Source organism: Gymnoscopelus microlampas, assembly GCF_963454915.1.
Source record: "Gymnoscopelus microlampas genome assembly, chromosome: 3".
NCBI classification, from domain to species: domain Eukaryota; kingdom Metazoa; phylum Chordata; class Actinopteri; order Myctophiformes; family Myctophidae; genus Gymnoscopelus; species Gymnoscopelus microlampas.
Genome location: NC_139940.1, coordinates 11,227,827 through 11,247,384, shown reverse-complemented (window position 1 = coordinate 11,247,384; position 19,558 = coordinate 11,227,827). Strand labels below are relative to the sequence as shown.

General features: G+C 42.1%; 5 protein-coding genes across 5 annotated transcripts; 1 reads left to right on the top strand and 4 right to left on the bottom strand.

Moving 5' to 3' along the window:
* Positions 1-605: 605 nt before the first annotated feature.
* Positions 606-956, bottom strand: LOC311042407 (elongin-C-like; the record flags this gene model as incomplete). Its single annotated transcript, XM_084053107.1, has 1 exon — positions 606-956. The coding sequence occupies one exon, from the start codon at positions 954-956 to the stop codon at positions 606-608; it is 351 nt and encodes a 116-aa protein (XP_083909233.1).
* A 1,945-nt stretch (positions 957-2,901) lies between these two features.
* Positions 2,902-3,252, bottom strand: LOC311041451 (elongin-C-like; the record flags this gene model as incomplete). Its single annotated transcript, XM_084051829.1, has 1 exon — positions 2,902-3,252. One exon carries the CDS (start codon positions 3,250-3,252, stop codon positions 2,902-2,904), a length of 351 nt encoding a protein of 116 aa, XP_083907955.1.
* A 3,126-nt stretch (positions 3,253-6,378) lies between these two features.
* LOC311042117 (elongin-C-like) lies at positions 6,379-6,681 on the bottom strand (the record flags this gene model as incomplete). The annotated part of the gene is made up of 1 exon (XM_084052676.1): positions 6,379-6,681. The coding sequence occupies one exon, from the start codon at positions 6,679-6,681 to the stop codon at positions 6,379-6,381; it is 303 nt and encodes a 100-aa protein (XP_083908802.1).
* Positions 6,682-8,339: 1,658 nt separating this feature from the next.
* On the top strand, positions 8,340-19,335 carry rbfa (ribosome binding factor A). The gene is made up of 9 exons (XM_084049757.1): positions 8,340-8,636; positions 9,244-9,274; positions 10,619-10,747; positions 10,841-10,882; positions 11,578-11,690; positions 12,296-12,380; positions 13,179-13,243; positions 17,841-18,000; positions 18,516-19,335. Exons 1-9 carry the CDS (start codon positions 8,449-8,451, stop codon positions 18,759-18,761), a joined length of 1,059 nt encoding a protein of 352 aa, XP_083905883.1. The 5' UTR covers positions 8,340-8,448; the 3' UTR covers positions 18,762-19,335.
* Positions 13,840-17,320, bottom strand: LOC311039767 (nuclear factor 7, ovary-like). The gene has a single exon (XM_084049747.1). The coding sequence runs from the start codon at positions 15,732-15,734 to the stop codon at positions 14,256-14,258; it is 1,479 nt and encodes a 492-aa protein (XP_083905873.1). The 5' UTR covers positions 15,735-17,320; the 3' UTR covers positions 13,840-14,255.
* Positions 19,336-19,558: the final 223 nt, after the last annotated feature.

Here is a 19,558-nt window from a genome sequence, read left to right as displayed (position 1 = left end):
CCTGACCTGGCGGAGACCTGTGCTTTGACGAGCACTTTTTCTAGTTATTGTTTCTTTTGTTGTGGGACGCTGACACACACGCAACTATACTTCTCGCTTCTTTTGTTGTGGGATGTTTCTCACAAACATTTGATGGGTGCTGGACCTCTGCTTCCCTCCCCACACTGGCCTCCAGGTCTCTGTGTTTCAGGAACAGGAGTGTCCAGGATGTGTTCTCCCTCACTTTGTTCTCCTCTCCACTACTCGATTCTCCACCCTCCATTATCTTATGATAATGGGAAACAAGAATAATAGCTAAGGAAGTTTCATTGCTTTCTGCCGCCATCTGCTCATCTAGATTGTCGTCCCCCCCCCCAAGCAAGCCTTCAGTAGTTTCTCTTCCAGCATTTTCTCCTTCTTACCCCATCTTAACTCCCATGCCTTCATTCTTGACTGTGGTGTTCTCAGTAGCCATCATGTACAGTACAATTCCATAGCTTTGGCACTTAGGTTGTCGTCTTTTCTTCCGTTGGTCTTTTTCACAAAACAAATCTTTTAAGATGGTGGCAGACAGATTCTTTACCAATAGAAACATATTTGTTTCATTTGATCTCTTCATCATCTTTTCAACAATCCAAGAAGTTTGAAGCCATGAGCAGGTCCAGTGCGACTTCCTTTTTAATCACAAATTCAGGAGCTTCTGGGGCATCGCCGACCTGGTTGGAGTAACGCTTCTTATAGGAGAAGAACATGCAGACCTGAGAGAGGATATGAGAGGGGATCTCCTTCAAGTTCACTTCATTGATTTCATTCTCTGCAAACTCACCTGGCCCACTCAGCATGGCTTTGATGGTGGCAGAGATGAAGGCGTGATCTTTCTTCACAACAAACTCATGGCCATCTGAAGAGATTAACTTCACATACATGGCATCTGGCCCCTCACAGCCACCAAAGGGTTTCTCTACAACACCGTCCATCACGTCTGAGAGATCTGTTTGTTAATAAACAACTATTAGAGATATTATTATGCTTAAAACATCTATCTAGGTCTGTTGACAGTTTCACAAACTAAGGGTATGGGGGGCTTTATACAGATCATTTGTGACGTGTCATGACGTCACCCGGCCATATGGAGTTGTGGCCATGTTTTTCATTTTTGCAATTCACATAATTAAGTTGTAAATAGAAGCTTATAACGCAACGTTGATAACTATATTTGATGTAATCATGGGTGAAGAGAGAAAATCAAGCTAGAAGGTCCTGGGTTCGATGCGATTGTATCACAAAAACAAGACCGGGAGACCTGGTTCTGCCAGACCCGGAATAAGTACTAAGATCAGAGCACTACGTCACGGCTAAGCCGAACTTCACATGACGTGTCAGCCTGTGTCTATGCCCATGTATGGACGAAAGGGGGACAGACTTTTATAAGCCGGACTTCACATGACGTGTGAGCCTGTGTATGCCCATGTATGGACGAAAGGGGGAGAAGACTTTTATGGCTGGGGCCTAAGGGCAAAGGGGGCATGCCCATGTATGGAGAAAACGGGTACAAATATGCCCATGTATGGACGAAAGGGGGACAGACCTTTATGGCTGGGGCGTAAGGGCAAAGGGGTCATGCCCATGTATGGAGAAAACAGGTACAAAACATGTCCATGTATGGACGAAAGGGGGACAGACTTTTATGGCTGGGGCCTAAGGGCAAAGGGGGAATGCCATGTATGGAGAAAACAGGTACAAAGCCTCAGACCCCTTGGGTCTGGCAAAAATATATATATATTGAAAGTGTGTCATAACTGAATATGTACAGTACTTGACAGTGTACAAGTGGTGTTTAATGAAAGTTGATCACTTAAATGTTATCACCATAAAGATACAAATGATCATCTCAATTATAGGAATCATTTCAACGTAGTTGATGGCATAGTAGCCTCCCCGCCTGCTCTCCATATTCATAGTATGTTTGCTTTGCTTAGTAATAATTCAGTTTGTTTTATAGATAAGTTGTCAAACTCTTTTTGTAGCAGTAACCACTCTTTATTAAGTTTGGGCGTGGGATCATTGTGTAGGTGTCTGATATCTGTTGAGATAGCTCTGTGAGGCACCTAATTCGCTCTCTCTTCTTATGGGCTGCGTACAAAATGACCTAACCCCTAAGATACGCCTTAAGTGACTCCCAGATAGTAGTATAGGACATTGCCGCCGTACAGTTGAGCTCCAAAAACAAGTCGATTTGGTCGCCAATAAATATTTGTAATGAGCTATTTGTTAGTAAAAGTGTATTTGAGTTGCCATGATTGTTGGTGTACAGGGCAATTTGGGAAAGACATCTAATTGAACAGGGCAGTGGTCGGAGACCACTATACTAGATACTGACTTTTACTTACAAAGGAGATGGCCCTATAACCGATCAGATAGAGGGCGATCCGTGAGAACGAGAGGTGAACTGGCCAATTACCCCATGACGGGGGAATATTACGAATGGGTGAATTGTGGTATAATGACTAAATGGGCACGTAAAAAAAGGTTAGAAAAAAAAAAGGTTAGAAAAAAGAATTGGGCGCATGCCTACCATTCTTCCAGGACTCAAATTACTCAAAGAAACCCTGAACTCATTATTTTGTCCACGCTTCCCACAAATGGTTGATAGACACTGGGGTTTCCCACCCTCTGCCTCTTCCCGCTTCCCTCCCCACACTGGCCTATAGGTCCATTATGTACACGTGGTGTACCACCTTCTTCGTCTTCCTCCTTCTCCACCTCCATTATCCCATGAATAGCCACTGTATCTCTCCCTCTCAGCTTAATTTCTTTCTGCCTTGAACGTCATATCCTGCTCATTGTCTCGTCCCAAGCAACCTTTTCAGTAGTCGTCTTATATACGTCTTCTCTATCTATAGGCTTTATCTCTTAATTCTTTTAACAATCCAGGAAGTTTGAAGCCATGAGCAGGTCCAATGCGACTTCCTTGTTAATGATAAATTCAGGAGCTTCTGGGGCATCGCCAACCTGGTTGGAGTAACGCTTCTTGTAGGAGAAGAACATGCAGACCCTAGACAGGATATGAGAGGGGATCTCCTTCAAGTTCACTTCATTGGTTTCATCCTCTGCAAACTCGCCTGGCCCACTCAGCATGGCTTTGATGGTGGCAGAGATGAAGGCATGATCTTTTTTCACAATAAATTCATGGCCATCTGAAGAAATCAACTTCACATACATGGCCTCTGGCCCCTCACAGCCACCATAGGGTGTCTCTACAACACCGTCCATTACGTCTGAGGAATCTGTTTGTAGATTAACGGTTGTAAGGCCAAATATCCTGACTTGTAAGTGATGGACTCTCTCCGGTCAAGGTACTTGAAGGTTGAAGGCGAATATAGTCTTGAGAAGTCGTGTCTTAGCGATAGTAGGGTGCGAGTGGAGTGAATACTGCTTGCTTCTGTGGCTGGGTCTGTTGTCAGTCTATGGAGACAGGGGCCGCTACATATACATATAAAGTGTGACGTGTTGTTAACGTCACCATAACATTATGGTGTTGTGTGTTTCCATAAAGAATGGAAATGGAAAGTAATAAAACAATAACATGGCTTCATGAGATCTCAGACTTCATGTGGCCATATGATGTCAGTCATCTGATGTATGATGAATATTTCATGCCTGAACACCATTAACATTGAAGCATGAATATTAGTTTATTTAGTACATTTTGTAGTCATATAATGCATGTGATGTTGATATGAATATACACTATCAAGATTAAATCACAGACTTAATTTATAGTTCTTTGACACTATTTGACAATTATTTTAAGTGATTTTGATTCACTTGAATGAATTACAGTCTCCCTTTCTCACACACACACACACACACACACACACACACACACACACACACACCCCCCATATAACGGCATTTCATGGTATAACATGGTCATATTTTGGACTTTTACTTTTATGTGTACATGACATATTTAGGAAACGTCAAGAAAGGGGAGCACTCTACAAGCTTCCTGCTCAAAGTAAATTATTTAACCCCTCCAGTATCTGGTGATAGGCTCAATCATCCGTGAGGGAGTCTGAGTAGAGCCGGTGCTTCTTTGTGTAGAAAGGACAAAGGAGCCAGTTGAGGCGGTTTGGGCATCTAGTAGGATTTCCCTTGGTCGGTTGTCCAGGCATGCCCAGGTGGGAAGAGGCTGGCTGTGTGTGTGTGTGTGTGTGTGTGTGTGTGTGTGTGTGTGTGTGTGTGTGTGTGTGTAGCTTTATTTATCGAGAATCTACAGTACTGTTTACAATAAAACATTGTGATGCCCCTTGTGCTTGTGCTTGTGTTGATTGTGATATTTCAAAAAACTTGATAGCTCTGGAATCTAATCAATACCTAATATTTTTTTATGGAGAATTTAGTTAATACATCCTATACGATTTACCTGTCATATGGCCTATACAACCTTTGCAAAAGTAATATGCATGTCAGTTTGACCCAGAATGCATATCTCTGTTGACGGAAGTTTTAATAAGAATGTCAAACAACAAGATCAAATGTCACAATAGTATTAGGCTTTACTGCAGTAGTTGTCCGTCATTTGTTGTTTCCTGACATCTGCTCTCGATATGTAAAACAATGTACAGTAGATAGAGGAATTCAGTGCAGAAGTCGAAGCAACCTTGGTTACCATGGTAGCACCTGACTAAGTCAAATTCTGAAGGTGACGACATCAGATGAAGAACTTCCGCCCAGCTGAGGAGATACACTTGGAGCCACTAATGTGTAAACAATTGTGTCAGCTAAGCTTTTGAAATCACGGTACATTGACCTGGTTACCATTACTGATAAGAATGGCTTAAAACTTCCATTATGTATCTCGTTAGAGAACACTTTTTACCATTGTACCGTACCGTCCAACTCGTCTGTTTCTCTCAATAGAGATTTATTATTGGATAGTGCCTCAAAAACCTATCCATCAATTTGGCTATAACTTTTGTGGAGGACAGTCTGAAGATGCCATGTACCCAGTTTGGTGTCAAATGAGAAAACAATGTGGGAGGAGATAAGTTTAATACATGTTATGGTTTATGAGAAAAAGGGTAATGGGCTTAATAATTCCTACCAACTCAAACAAATTTTCAACGTTTAAAAAAACTTTGGACGGTTGCTTTAACACCACCATACTATTAGCCCACAATGGCAGTTTAGTTCTGGCATAGGACTGGACCTGTGTACCTTATTCTCATGCATGGAAAGGCAGATTTCACGACTGGAAGAACAAAGAAGGATCAGAGATACAAGCACTGGCAGCAGCATAGGCCTACTGCCTGGCATACTGTCCGGCCCATTAAAACAAGACAGGGTCCTATAACGTGTGTGGCTTCATGTAGATCACAGATTTCATGTGGCCAGTCTGTGACATCAGCCACTGACTGCAATTCACTTCCATTATAAAATTAAAGTAAAATATTTCAAATATAAAACGTGAATGCGAGCTCCATGTGAAAAAAAACCTTGACTGCGGTGTTCTCAGTATCATAAACATGTCCATTACTTGCTCCACCCTCTTCTTCTTTTGGTCTTTTTTTTTGTCTCCAATCAAATTGTTTAACCACATTAAACATTGGCATCCCTATAAAAAAAAATCAAAAAAATCAAAAATAACAAAAATAGCCAATCTGCAAGCTCACAACGTGTTGCATTTGTGGTGTGACAAAGTATATAGGGTGAAAGGTGGAGAGTTGACTTCTGGGGTAACGACATTTGTCACCTTCTGGGGTAAGCCCTTGTGCATAGGTCCACCTCCAGGCAGAAATAATACAGAGGGGCTATCGTTCCATCAAGAACGATCTTTCTAATGTTTCCTTGCATATTCTTTCGAATTGATTGCGTTGTTCTATATGTTAAGCGTAAATTAAAAGGACATATCCACAAACTATATTAACGTATTGCATCGCGACGCAATGACTTGTAGATCTGTTCTTTTTGGAACTCGACACCGTCTTATACCACAGAGCGAAGTTGCTGTACTTTTTTCACTTTGGCGAATGATAATCCTGAATCTGTGATCAGCGTTGCTTGATTCCTTGTTCACGTCTACCTGGTGCTTGTTGTTCTGATATTATCAGGAAACGCAGTTTCTCGTTAACCAACCGTGTGTTCATTGACTGGATATGAAGTGCAACATATATACGGTGCCCTCGATCTCCTCTTCTTTGTACTTTGTGTGTGAAATGATCTGGATATGAAGCGTCCGTAGCGCAAAATAATCAGACGTTTTTAAAGACATAAGGAGCCATCTCCTCTTAAAAATAAAAATACTAATACAAATAAAAAATGTGAATAAAAATAAAACAAAAAGTCCGCATCAGCGGTCATTCAGCACCTTTCTAGTTTATCTCTTCATCTTTTCTAACAATCCAAGAAGTTTGAAGCCATGAGCAGCTCAAGTGCGATGTCCTCGTCAATGACAAATTCAGGGGCTTCTGGGGCATCATCGCCTTGCTGGTTGGCGTAACGGACCTTGTAGGAGAAGAACATGCAGACCCTAGACAGGATATGAGAGGGGATCTCCTTCAAGTGCACTTCATTGGTTTCATCTGGGGCAATCTCACCTGGCCCACTCAGCATGGCTTGGATGGTCGCGGACATGAGGGCATGTTCTCTTTTCACAATAAATTCATGGCCGTCTGAAGAGATCAGTTTCACAAACATGGAATCTGGCCCTTCACAGCCACCATAGTTTTGATCTCCACCGGCCATTATGTCTGAGAAATTGATTCTTTAATCAACACCAGTAGGAAAATATACTTTTCTTTTCCCTCTTACTGTATCATCAATCCCTTGTCGGTATGTAGACTGTGAGGTTGTGGGGTGCTATATATACAGATAATTATCATGTGGTGACGTCACCAGCTGTGCCCATATGGAGAGAAGTGTATTTGGAATTAACAAGGGCGTTGAAACATGGGTACAACGAGTACTGCAAAACCGGACGGGACAGTCTATGACGTCATATTGATGGCATCAGGGATCTATATGGGCATAACACGGACACAGACATAAAGACACACAGACGGACGAGACAGATACAGAGAGAGAGATAAAGATAAAGAAAACCTTCCATTTGATGTAAAATTGAATGGACAAGGCCATTGTCTTTTATCTTTATATTTAGTACCCGTTGTACCCGTTGTCAGAGTATCCAGTGCGGTAGGCCTACCCACCCACCATACAACCCACCCACGACCCACCATACATACAACCGATCGTGAAATGGGGATCCCTGATATTGTCAGAAACTACTGACGTTGTGTTGATGACGTACATGGGCATTGGTGCAGTGGCACAAACGTGAGGCAAAGCTCAGCCTATCGTGAAACCGATGGGTTGGATTGGCCAATCAAGGAAGCCAATGCCTGTATACACCCCCCCGCCCCCTTTTTCTTCATTGCACTAATTTTATAGATTTTATTTTCCTAATAAAGTTGTTTTTATTTGTTTCAGCATTTTTGGGTACTCAGAAAAGCGCTATATACATTTGACATATTATTATTACACCCCTCCCACACCCAGAGATTCTGTGCCTCCTCCACAGACAGACAAATACAGTTATTTGTGTTTTAGATATTAGACTTTCAGGCCATCAGGCTGAGGTTGTGAGCCACTCTGCTACATGTGCACCCAGTAAAGAGGTTGAACCGAGAGAGTGAGTGGAGTAGACCACAACTACAGTGTTACAGTGCAATGTTGATGACAAAACACATTCAAGTTCAAAGAGGAGATTGTGTGCAGGTACCACATGTTTAGGCACATCTGCAAGCTTCTTTTCTGTGAGCAACGCAATGAAGCATAAGAATTGCATTGATTGTACAGACATTTATCGCCATTAAACATGAAACTTCTGCAAAAGCCCGTAGTGGCAACTTGAAAAGTGTGCAATTTGTGCTATTAAAGTAGGGGTCTTCAATAGGGGGTCCGGGACCCCTAGGGGGTCCTCAGAGGGAAAAAAGAGCAGTCTAAGTAAAAAAATCTGAAACACAATTTATACAATATAGAGTAGGGGGTCCCTGCTTTATCGCTCTCTCAGCTAGGGGGTCCTTGGCCTGAAAAGGTTGAAGACCCCTGTATTAAAGTATTAAAAAGGGGGTGGTGGGGCTGTTGGCCCGTTGCAGCTGCTGTGTGTGTAACACATACAACAGATACAATATAAAAACACAGCACAAAGATGTTTAACTTAGATTTCAAGGAGGTTCAATTTACCAACACCGAAAATAAATCGACGTTTGCTGAAGTTGATTTCTTCAGACTGCGCACGCACAAGCTGAGCGCAGCGCAGGCGTGAGCTGAGCAGAAGAGCCTGCATTGTCGATCTGTATCTGCTGTCTGTCGTTGTAGTTCAGCCAGAACACACGCGTGTTGTTTACTGTGTTAACAGGTCCTGTAGCGGTGCTGTGTACACGCCTGTGCTGAACCGAGGTGATGTTTGTTGTCTTAAGAGTCAGGAGGACAAGTATCCTGACCTGCTGCCGCCATTATGTCACCGCGGCGGCAGGACTCAGAGAGACAGCCGGGAGCAGCAGCTTCTTGGCCGCCCAGAGGCTTCAGATCCACACCGGCACCGTCCACAGAGCTACCAACCTGCTCAAGAAGCTCCTCAACAAGTCCAAGTGAGTATCCATGAATTAATAATTCATGGTTTTATTGCACTTGACACTGCGCTAAAACAAGTTTGTTATTATGTGGGGCATTTCAGTCTGTTCAACAAAGGACAAATATGACATTTGGGAAGGTGAGGGATGATTGCGTGATATAGCAGCCTCCTAGATCAGTGGTTCTCAACCTGTGGCTCGAGACCCCCAGGGGGGTCCCCACATGATTTTAGGGGGATCCCCAGATGACAGTGAAACGACAATTTAAGGACTTTTAAGACCTTTTTAATACCTAAAAAAGAAAGAAAGAGACCATTACTGCATCAAAAGTAATGAACAAACTATAGCCTACTAGAAAAACTGGTCAAACATTGGCCAAATTGTCAAATAAAATAAGAAAGAGCCAAGATAAACATTTTGAAAATAGCCGATCTACAAGCCACTGCCGCCCCAAATTAAATGAAAGTATGTAACTGTGTAGTAACTGTGGCATCATTTAGGGCCCCTGTCATCATGGGTGCTGCTGTCTTTGCAGAACCTTTGTAATCTTAATAACTTTTCACCATAACATGGTGCCCAGGCTGCTGCATATCACAAATCCTATTAACCCAGTGTGTTCTGACAGGAAGAAGACGTGGTACGTGACTCCACCACAGGTCAGTGACATGACATCTTATTAGACACTTTCAACCTGGTGTCCCTATTTTGGGCATGTCGTTCGAGGTGTAAAAATGTACAAGCTCACTAACAAGTGAGCTTGTACTGTAGATCGGCTATTTTCACTCCGCAACACCATCGTACGATGAAAACATTATGCTGCATTGCTTACCAGTCTACCATGTTTTGATTCTGCTGTAATTGTTTTACCTGAACTGGAAAACAAACTACAAAATCAGCCTAGGGTTTCATGCCCCTTTGAAATGAGCACTAAGGATTTTGCTGTTATGCATTGCAGTAAATTGTAGATTGGGTTTGTATTCATATTTTTCTATAACTTTTCAACTCACTTTCAATCCATGCGTGGCTGTGGTAGCGATGTTAACAATTAACTGACTATTAATTAATTAATTGCTATTTGCTAATAGGAATTTAATCAATTTGATTTAAAATTAAACAATTGACTGTCTTTTGTATCCTTAGTATTTAACCAGGGTAAATCACATTTTACCCAGAATTATAAAATCTTTCAAGCTGGTCCTGGACTCAGACAGCTCCACGCATTCACACCTGTGGGAGCTATCCAGTACAAACCACCTACGGTCACAGATCTGCATTAGAAGCATACCGAGGCATCAGACACTTCAATTTCCCATATTGTCTTGTAGGTTGTGGGTATTGCTGGTTTTCTGGCGTGTAGTTCGCTTGAATTACGTTAGAGTAGTTGTATCATTGAAAGAACTACAACCGAAATTCAGATTCTCCGGAAAATAATGAATGATCAATTAACCCATTTAGACCTGAAGCCGATTTCTACAAAATGTCTTCTAAATCCCAGCAGTTTTCTGAAAAAAACGTATATTTCTATATCAGTGGTGCTCAAACTTTTTCATGTCAAGGACCCCCAAAATGATATTTATTTGACCACGGACCCCCATCTCAAAATATGTTGTTCCAGGGACCCCCAGACGCAAAGATTTGAGTTATAAATGTTCGCTTTAAAAGAATATAAATATATTAATTTGCACACATTTTCTCGATTTTTCAAAAATAGCAGATCTACAAGCTCGTAGCGCGGCACTCGGTGCTGCGCTATGAGCTTGTATATCTTCTATTTTTGAATAGCCAAAGTGTAAAATAATGCTTTTTAGCTCAAATGAAAAGGTGACACAGATGCTTCTTCAGGTCTTAATGGATGATCGGTTAATAACATTAAAATCTATCAATCAATGGAATTCCAGAGTAAAATGAACTGATGTACTGTAGTGTGAACGTGTTTACATGTTGTAACAAAGCTACTGCATCTCCAGTTGGTAAACGCCTGTGTGTTTAATGATGGACAGACAGGTTCGTCCAATCCTTGGGCTGCTGTGAGACCACCCAGGAAAAGAGACCAGGAGGACAGCCATCGCTGCAAGGTCCTAAACTCCCTTCTGTTCAAGGCTGTGAATGACCTGCTGACCTCAGGACAGGTACATAAGGAATAGAATGTTTTTTGACACTTTGTCGCTGCACTCAAGGTTCCGTTTTCATGATCAGAGAAAGAGTCTGTTATCTGTCCTCAGGTCAGCCATGATCTTTACAACTACAGCCTTGAGATCTCTAAGGTAATTATAAACACACACACACACACACACACACACACACACACACACACACACACACACACACACACACACACACACACACACACACACACACACACACACACACACACACACACACACTATCTCTCTCTCTCTACAGCAGTGGTTCTCAAACTTTTTCATGTCAAGGACCCCCAAATTGACACTTATTAGCCCGCGGACCCCCATTTCAAAAGATATGCCAGGGACCCCCATAAGAGAAGATTTTGTACGTCTCTAGCAGTGATTCTCAACCATTTTCATTTCAAGGACCCCCGGTTTGACATGCATTAGGGCTACGGACCCCCATTTAAATGGCATTTCTATCACTTGTACCGCAATTTATATTGTAAAATCTATGTCAATTTAACTCTGAGAGTGTACAAATGGACACGTTATTCGTACACTCTCAGAGTTACAGACCCATAAGGGTCCATATGGTGCCTAATCTATCATTTAGCTGGGGACCCCCTGGAACTCCCTCAAGGACCCCTGGGGGTCCCCGGACCCCACTTTGAGAACCAATGCTCTACAGGGCCTTGGAAACTCACTTGGTACATTGTAGTAAATGCGCTGTATGCAATAGTTTGCATCAGGGATAAGCAGGGTCTCATATTATTTTCTGCTCACTGTTTGCAAGTCCCTGCTATCCTCATCTCTAAATGATGTTTCACCAGGTGTCTCTGGCTGCAGACTTCTCCAGCTGTCGTGTGTTCTGGAAGAGCAGCGGGGAGTCTGAGAGAGACCAGCTGATCCAGAGAGAATTTGACAAAAACGGCCCTACTATCAGGTCAGAACCACAATACATTGTTTTATGAATGCTTTCAGCATTCCGTATGTGTTTTAATGAAACGATGGCTTTTTATTTGTCTTTTCAAACACAAAAAGCACAAGCTCCTCTGAAGGAGGACCAATATAGAAATGAGCTGGTAGAGTTGGTGGTACGACATATGACTGAACGGCACTATTCTGTTATGTGTGGTCTTGTGTGTTCTTTACGTAAAAAGTGTGTTAAAATAAAATATGATTATGTGCTTCCCGAAAAGAAAAGACAACAATCTTTAATTATGAACTTTTATAAAGTTAATAGGTGCATATGAAAACAAAAGACAAGTGGTTTACACACATATATAGAGTAGCATACTGTGCAATGCCTATCAAATAACAAGCTATTACTATATAATGAAGAAGAGCCCCTCCCCAGCCTTCACATTTATTTGTCTATTTTGATTTATTGTGTGTGTGTGTGTGTGTGTGTGTGTGTGTGTGTGTGTGTGTGTGTGTGTGTGTGTGTGTGTGTGTGTGTGTGTGTGTGTGTGTGTGTGTGTGTGTGTGTGTGTGTGTGTGTGTGTGTGGTGTGTGTCTGTGTGTGTGTGTGTGTGTGTGTGTGTACAGGTATCTGATCATGTCTCAACAGATTATGGGTGGCGTTCCTCCTCTGGTGTTCATCAGAGACAAACAAGATGCTGCCATGGTGGAGGTAATCCCATAATACTACAGTGCTACCGCTACGATACTGTAACTACCACTAATACTATTACAACCAACCAGTGTTCATTTTGACAGCAAATTCTGATTTAGCCGTAGTCTTTTGAATAACACACCATTTAGTTTTACTCCTATTTTAGTCATCTGAAATTGTTTAGTCTAGTCTTAGTCGACTAAATATCAAAATCTTAGTCGTTTAGTCTTCTTAGTCTTAGTCAACAAGATTAACACTGATTACAACTCCGGTACTACCACTAGGGGTGGGACGATATATCGATATCGTGATATATCGCGATACTTCCTCCCACGATAAATAATCGACATACTGCCGAAAAATATCGATATTAATTTTTTTTTCCGTTTGTGATATGTTGTTTTTCCAATTCTGTATTTGTGTGATGATGATTTTGAACTGTTTGGTGCTATTTTATGTGTTTATGAATTGAATACAAGGACTATCATGATATTATCGTTGGTGAAATTTCATGCAATATATCGTGATATCGCAATATATCGAATATCGTTATATTATTGTTATCGAGGGCCTAATATCGCCACAGATATCGTATCGTGAGATACCCATATTGTCCCACCCCTAACTACCACCACTACTACTAATATTACTACAAACCACTACTACTAGTACCCACTACCACTGCATGTACTACCACTAGAACGGCTAACTACTGCTAATTCTACTACAGCTACCTGTTATTACTACTACAGCTACTGCTGCTGTTCCTACTATTACCACTACTACTGTTAGTATGACTGTGTTATGTGTGTTCAGGTGGACATGCTGCTGCAGGAGGCAGACTTTGGTCCTGATCCTCCAGAAGACTCTCTGAATGACAGGTATTATTAGAGTATAATGTAATTGCTACTGTTTCTTATGTGTTTTTCTCTAGGCTGTGAAAACAAAAAGCCCTCTGGGACAGTAAAGTCTAATCTAGTCATAATGTTATTATTATTCTCATTCTCATTATTTATTATCACATTGATCTTTGGTCTTCATTCAAACTTTTTCTTGGCAATGATGTGTGCTGTTTATTCGAGGGGTGTTGCCCTCTCTGAACTTAATCTCGTGAACTTTATCGATGTGATAAAGGATATATATGATATGGAAAATGTTCTTCTTTTCATTCTATTTTACAACGGTGTAAAACCATTCAACGCAGTTATCTCTCTTTATCTCTCGTCAATTTGTGTTGTCAATTCCAAAGTCCGATTTCAGCAAATAAAGATGTGAATCATGCATATTAGCGAACTGTGTAGCACACAAAAATGTACGAATTATATTAAGACTTTTGGTCCACAGATGTTAAGTTAAGTTGTACACCTCTAGCTTGATATCATCATCTTCATCTAAACATTTTCTTTATGCCAATGTCAGTCATATCAATTCAATTTCTATTATATAATTCTATTTCAGACCCAGGGAGATCAATATCACAATTTAATAACACAAGACAATAAAATAGCAAAGGAAAATAAAAAATAAAATGCAAATAGCCCACATTGTTCAGTTTCTTACACACAAACATGTGCGCCAATGGTTCCACAATCTAGAGGAGAACCTGACAGAACTGCATGTACAGTAGGGTCTGTGATGACACAACGATGATGTCATTTACTGACTCGAATGCCCTACACATAATAAGTCTGTACATAATGTTGCGTAGCACAGCAGAGCAGGTGGATACCCAGACACTAAAACAACTGGCTTGCACTGGAGCTTCTTGGAGCTCTCAGCAGCCTCATGCAGTCATTATGAGCCACTGTGAGTCATCTGATGCTGCCTGTCTGTAGCGACACCAAAGGTGGGCAGTATACAGCGGTGTACAAAAGGATCTAAAGAGGGAGATCTTCACAGGTACTGAGCACACGCTAAATTTGCGACAGAGCCTGGTCGCTTGGGCATACAGCTTCCGCCGCTGTCTATAGATGTCCTTGTCATACATTTCACTGGTAACAGCTTGAAAGGGACCGTATTTTCAGTGTCTATTTGAATGAATGGAAAGAGTTTCTCAGTGAAAGTGTGTGTGATGGTGTGTATGTATGTGTTGGTATCAAGGTCAAAGAATGATAACCTTCCTCTGTTCCAGTCCAGCTGGACTCTGATCTTTTGGAGGTTTTGCTTCAAAGGGAGACTGGTGTATGGCATCTTTACACCGTAAATGGCATATTTACCATTATTGCGCTCTATTTTCCAGACGACACCGCCATGTTTTCCCTTCTTTGGATAAGACTCTGCTTTTACACCCACCTCCCAGCGTGTGGCCTCTCCGACCTCAACATCCCAGCTGTGGGTTCCTGAGTTGAAGCCCTCAGAAGCCAGAACAATGTTCCAGTAATCAAACCTCTCTGGGTTGTCGGGAAGCTGCTGTCTCTCTCCACACCTCACACTGGTCAGATCATCAGACACAATGAGTTGTGGGTGGGCAGTGTTGGGGTCCAGAATCACAGGATTGTAGGAGACAATGGTCTTCATCTTGTCCCAGACTTTGTAGGCCAGGTTGCCCAGGTGGTTGGTGACATTCATCAGTGCTCCTGAGACCGGCTGTGAGTCCTGCAGAACCTGTTCCTGCTGGACGCTTTCCATTGTGGTCTTGTAGTTATGCAGGAATGAGATGTGTTTAGCTGTCAGCTGCTCATCTATAACTCTGATTGAGTATGAAACAGTTTCTATGTTTCGGTTTAGCTCCTCAATCTTAACCTTCATCATCAGACTTTTCTTCTTCTCTTCCTCCCACAAAGCATCAATCCTCGCCTCCTCTTCCTCTTTTAGGAAGTGGCTGAACTTCTTAAACTGTTCCTTAATCTTCAGCTCTGTTTGCCGGGTCTGGACCTTAATTTGTTGTGCCATTTGATCATAGTTCACTTTAACTTTCCTAAATACCTTCAGTTTCTCCTGTAAGGGCTTCACTGATTTCTGGAGCTTCTCCCTGTGATCCAGTGCAGCTTCATCAATGGGTTTGAATCTGTGGTTGGTGTGTTTTTTAGAATCGCGGCACACAACACACACTGGCTGTTGGTCGTTCATACAGAAGAGCTTGAGTTTCTCAGTGTGCAGACTGCAGAGAACCTCAGACCCTGCTAAAGCTCTCTGACTCATCTGCTGTGAGAAGGCCTCACACAAGTTCTTCAGAACTAGATTTTGATGAGTGGGCAGAGAAGATATTTCCTTACAGAGTGGACAGATCTTTACTGGTGTCTCCGTCCACCATTTCTGCAAGCAGGGTTTACAGAAGCTGTGGCTACATGACAAGACCACAGGATCCTTGAAGATGTCACAGCACACAGAACAGGAGAAATCATCTTCTGAAAATGACGACTGAGAAGCCATTTTCTCTATCCGAGTATAGCCGGAAAAAAAAGAAAACCGGAGCCAAGGAAGTCAGGACTGGTAACACTCCCCCTTCTAGAAAGTTCCCTGAAGTTTACCTTCACTATCAATCCTGGTTCTTGTCAAATCAAAGGATGAAGTCAGGAGCAGGTTAAATGTCCCAGTGTTGGTGGAAATTTCCCTCTTGTAATTTAGTTGTGTGATGGTAGTCTGTCCTCCCTCCCTGTAGATTGTCTTCCAGTGAGTGTGTGTCTAATCAGTACGGAATGTTACAACCTTTGTTCAGGTGAGGCAGATAAAGGGTGGAGCTTACACACACACACACACACACACACACACACACACACACACACACACACACACACACACACACACACACACACACACACACACACACACACACACACACACACACACACTATTTTATGAACAAGATATAGTCCTGTTTAAATCAGCATTTTGTAACAATCTGCCTTTATAACTGAAAGGATAATTATTAACTAAAGGAAAAACAACAGGATCGGTGGGTTTTTAACTGATAAGATTTTTATATAGAAGCCTTGGAATGAATTGACAGATTAAACCGTACTCAAAAATCAAATAATAACACTCTGAAATTCACTTCTGTTCCTGTCTCTCTCCCTGATAAATAAAATAAACAACCAAACAAACAAATTAATCAGCAAACAATAATTACTTCAAACGCCCCTCCCTACCCAAACAAATCCCACTATCCTTTATAACGCCGCGGATCACAATTCAAATACAAACAATAAACACACGCACGCACAGCGTTTAGAAGTCCGTCAGGCGCACACGCGGTTTAAAGAAATAATAAACAGTCCCCGCGATCGCCCTCTTCTTAAGACGCTTCCGCGACGCAGCGCTCCTTAATCCAAACGAAATGAAAAGTCTCTTCCGCACGATGCGGCCCAAATAATGGCTACGTTTCGGGGTAACCCTATAATTTGTAATCCCAAGAGAACTGGATGCTTGGATTTGTCTCAACGGCCTCGGCTCCTCCCGACTCCAACACCGACCGGCGTCTCGCTCACAACACCACAGCGCTCGAATCCCACGGCACGGCAGCAATGGCAGGTTCCTACCTCTGCTGGGCTCGAAAGTCCTTTAACTTTGGCTGCAGCTTACTGTCACGTTTAAACTTTGTAACTAAACGGTATAAACTGGCGCCTCGGAGATCTCCGCTTTCCACCCCGTTCAACCGGGCACAATGGTTTGGTTCAACCCCCCCTCCCGTGTACCACACCCTCTATTAGTAACCTCGGGTGGCACCACTGATTCCATTATCCCCGCAATCAGACCCATTACAGCTCATGTGAATAGGAAAAGTTCATATTTTTCACGGCTTCAATCATGTCACATACATTCAACAAATATAATAACATGCATAGGTTGAGTGGAATAATAATACAATTGTCTCAATTCTTCTCATTATCTCGGGTGCATTTACAGTAAGCCATCTGTGATAAATTTGACCTTACATAAATGCTGCTACAGTTACCTACATTCTATCAATCATTAACTTTACCTTACATAAATGCACACTTTTTATCTGAATAGAAAGAAGGACCCAATCCAAAACACTGGATTTATTGTCTTGGTAAATGACAAACCTTCCCCCGAGTACCACCTTCAGGTGCCTTTAGTAAGTCATTAACCCCAGGAAGGATGGGGCCTTTTTAAAGGAGGGTGGGGGGTCGGTGGTCGCCTGTCTAATGGAGAAGTGTGAGAAAACTACTGATTTAGAAGGCATTTGTAGAATCAGCCTCAGATCAGATGGGTTTTGCCTAAACCCTAACATTTAACTTCACAAACACTATGCCTAACCTTAACCTCACAGAAAAATGATGCCTAAACCTAAACTCAAAACCCTGTCCACCTGGGCGAAACACCAGGAAAAGAGACTCTCCAGTATCTAAAAGCAATGATTACTATCAGACTATAGAGCTTTAACCTTTTTGACACACTTTTTGTGAAAAGAAATCACTCACCCTACCTTTAAGAACACTGAGCCTGACAGTCACACTGTCTTTCTGCCATGTTATGTATCTGTCTCTCTCTCTGTGTGTCTCTCTCTCTGTACAGACATGTTCCACTGTCTACAATCAGCACAGTGAGTTCAGCTGTGGCTAAACCGGCATTGTTCGGTGTCGACCACGAGGCGTTGAACCGGCAGATCTCTGACTGGCGGCACCGTTCCAAAGGGGAGGAGCTTGAAGAGACCCCTTCCCCTGAACTTACACAGGTAGAGACAACCACTTCACAACATTTGGAACAAAAAACTGTGGTTGGTTGGAACACTGTGACACGAGAACAAATGTAATTTTGAGAACAAATGTCGCTCAACCTGGAAAACGTTTACACCATTTTGAGATTGAACTGTGAGGACTGATTTAACACATTCCCTGCCAGAGGTCTTTTTTTTTTTTACTTCCCCCACTGCCGATGTTAAAAACAAAAAACACAGGAGCCGAGATACAGGATTTTAAAGTAATAAGTTAACCAAGGAGTGAATGGAGCTAGAAATCTTTGGATGGCTATATCTCTGGTTCTGTGTGGATAAATTGAAAATTGAAAAAACAAACAAAAAAAAACAACGGTTATACTCGTGGCTGGCAGGTAACGGGGTATTTTTTCAACAACGGTTATACTCGTTGTTGGTAGGTAATGTGTTAATGTGGATCAACTCTGTTTTGTCTATTCTGTGGTTCTCTAAGAAGTCAAATTAATACTAAATAAAATGTGTCTGTCTCTCTTCAGGAGCAGCTGTCTGTCCTGGCAGAACACAGGAAGCAGCAAATCATCAAGAAAAGGAAGAAGAAGGCTCCGCCCATCGACGACGATGTCACGCCTAGAGCATTCTTGCTGGCGCAGCATGATGATGTCACGTCCAGGCGGGGTGGTCGAGAGGAAGAGGACGAGCAGCAGGAGGAGGAGGGCACAGCTTTCAAAGAGGAAAAGGCTCAGTTACAGGAATTGATGTCACACGAGGACAAGAAGTTGTGATCATAGACATATAAAGGTAGACGCCTCCTCCGACTCTGGGGCGTCTGTATCGCGGCCGCCATATTAGAGGAGGCACGCTTCCTGACTACTGGCCAATCACAGCGCGTCTTTTTCCGAGACTTGGCGAAATCTAGTTGTATAAAAATATAACAGGATATTTTTATACCACTAGATTCTGACGGAAAAGACGCGCTGTGATTGGCTAGTAGTCGGGAAGCGTGCCTCCTCCAATATGGCTGCCGCGATACAGATCGCTCCAATGAACTGCAGTGGCCAATGAGGTATCTAGGTTTCTATAGCTATGGTTGTGATGGCCTAAAGGACTGGTCTTGTGTTCTTTCATCTGTAGGTACATTTCTGACATTGATGTAGATTTTGTATGTATTTTTGTATGCATGTATATTTCCTGTTAAGCACACTTGTTCGGTGACTGCAGACTATGTGGCTGACTCTGTATGTGTTATATAATGGTGCTTTCGGTCGGTCATCTTCTACTTGTAGTCTGAAAATTATGTTCTATTGTGTTGTGAACCTGCTTATCTAAGCGTTAAAGCAAATCAAATAATAAAATGGTATGGCATAACTATGCTAGCTATGGTCAAAATGTTGTCAGGTAAATACAGGTTACTATTTGCATTCAGAAATCAGGGAAAAGGGAAGCCAAAACGTTTTTGAAAACCAAAGCTTTGATGAACAGCCTACAGGTGTGGACCAGTGACTAGGACACAAAATGTTCGACTCCCTTTTTTCGCTGAAAACTAAGCTATGATGACTAAAACTATGACAAAATATACTGA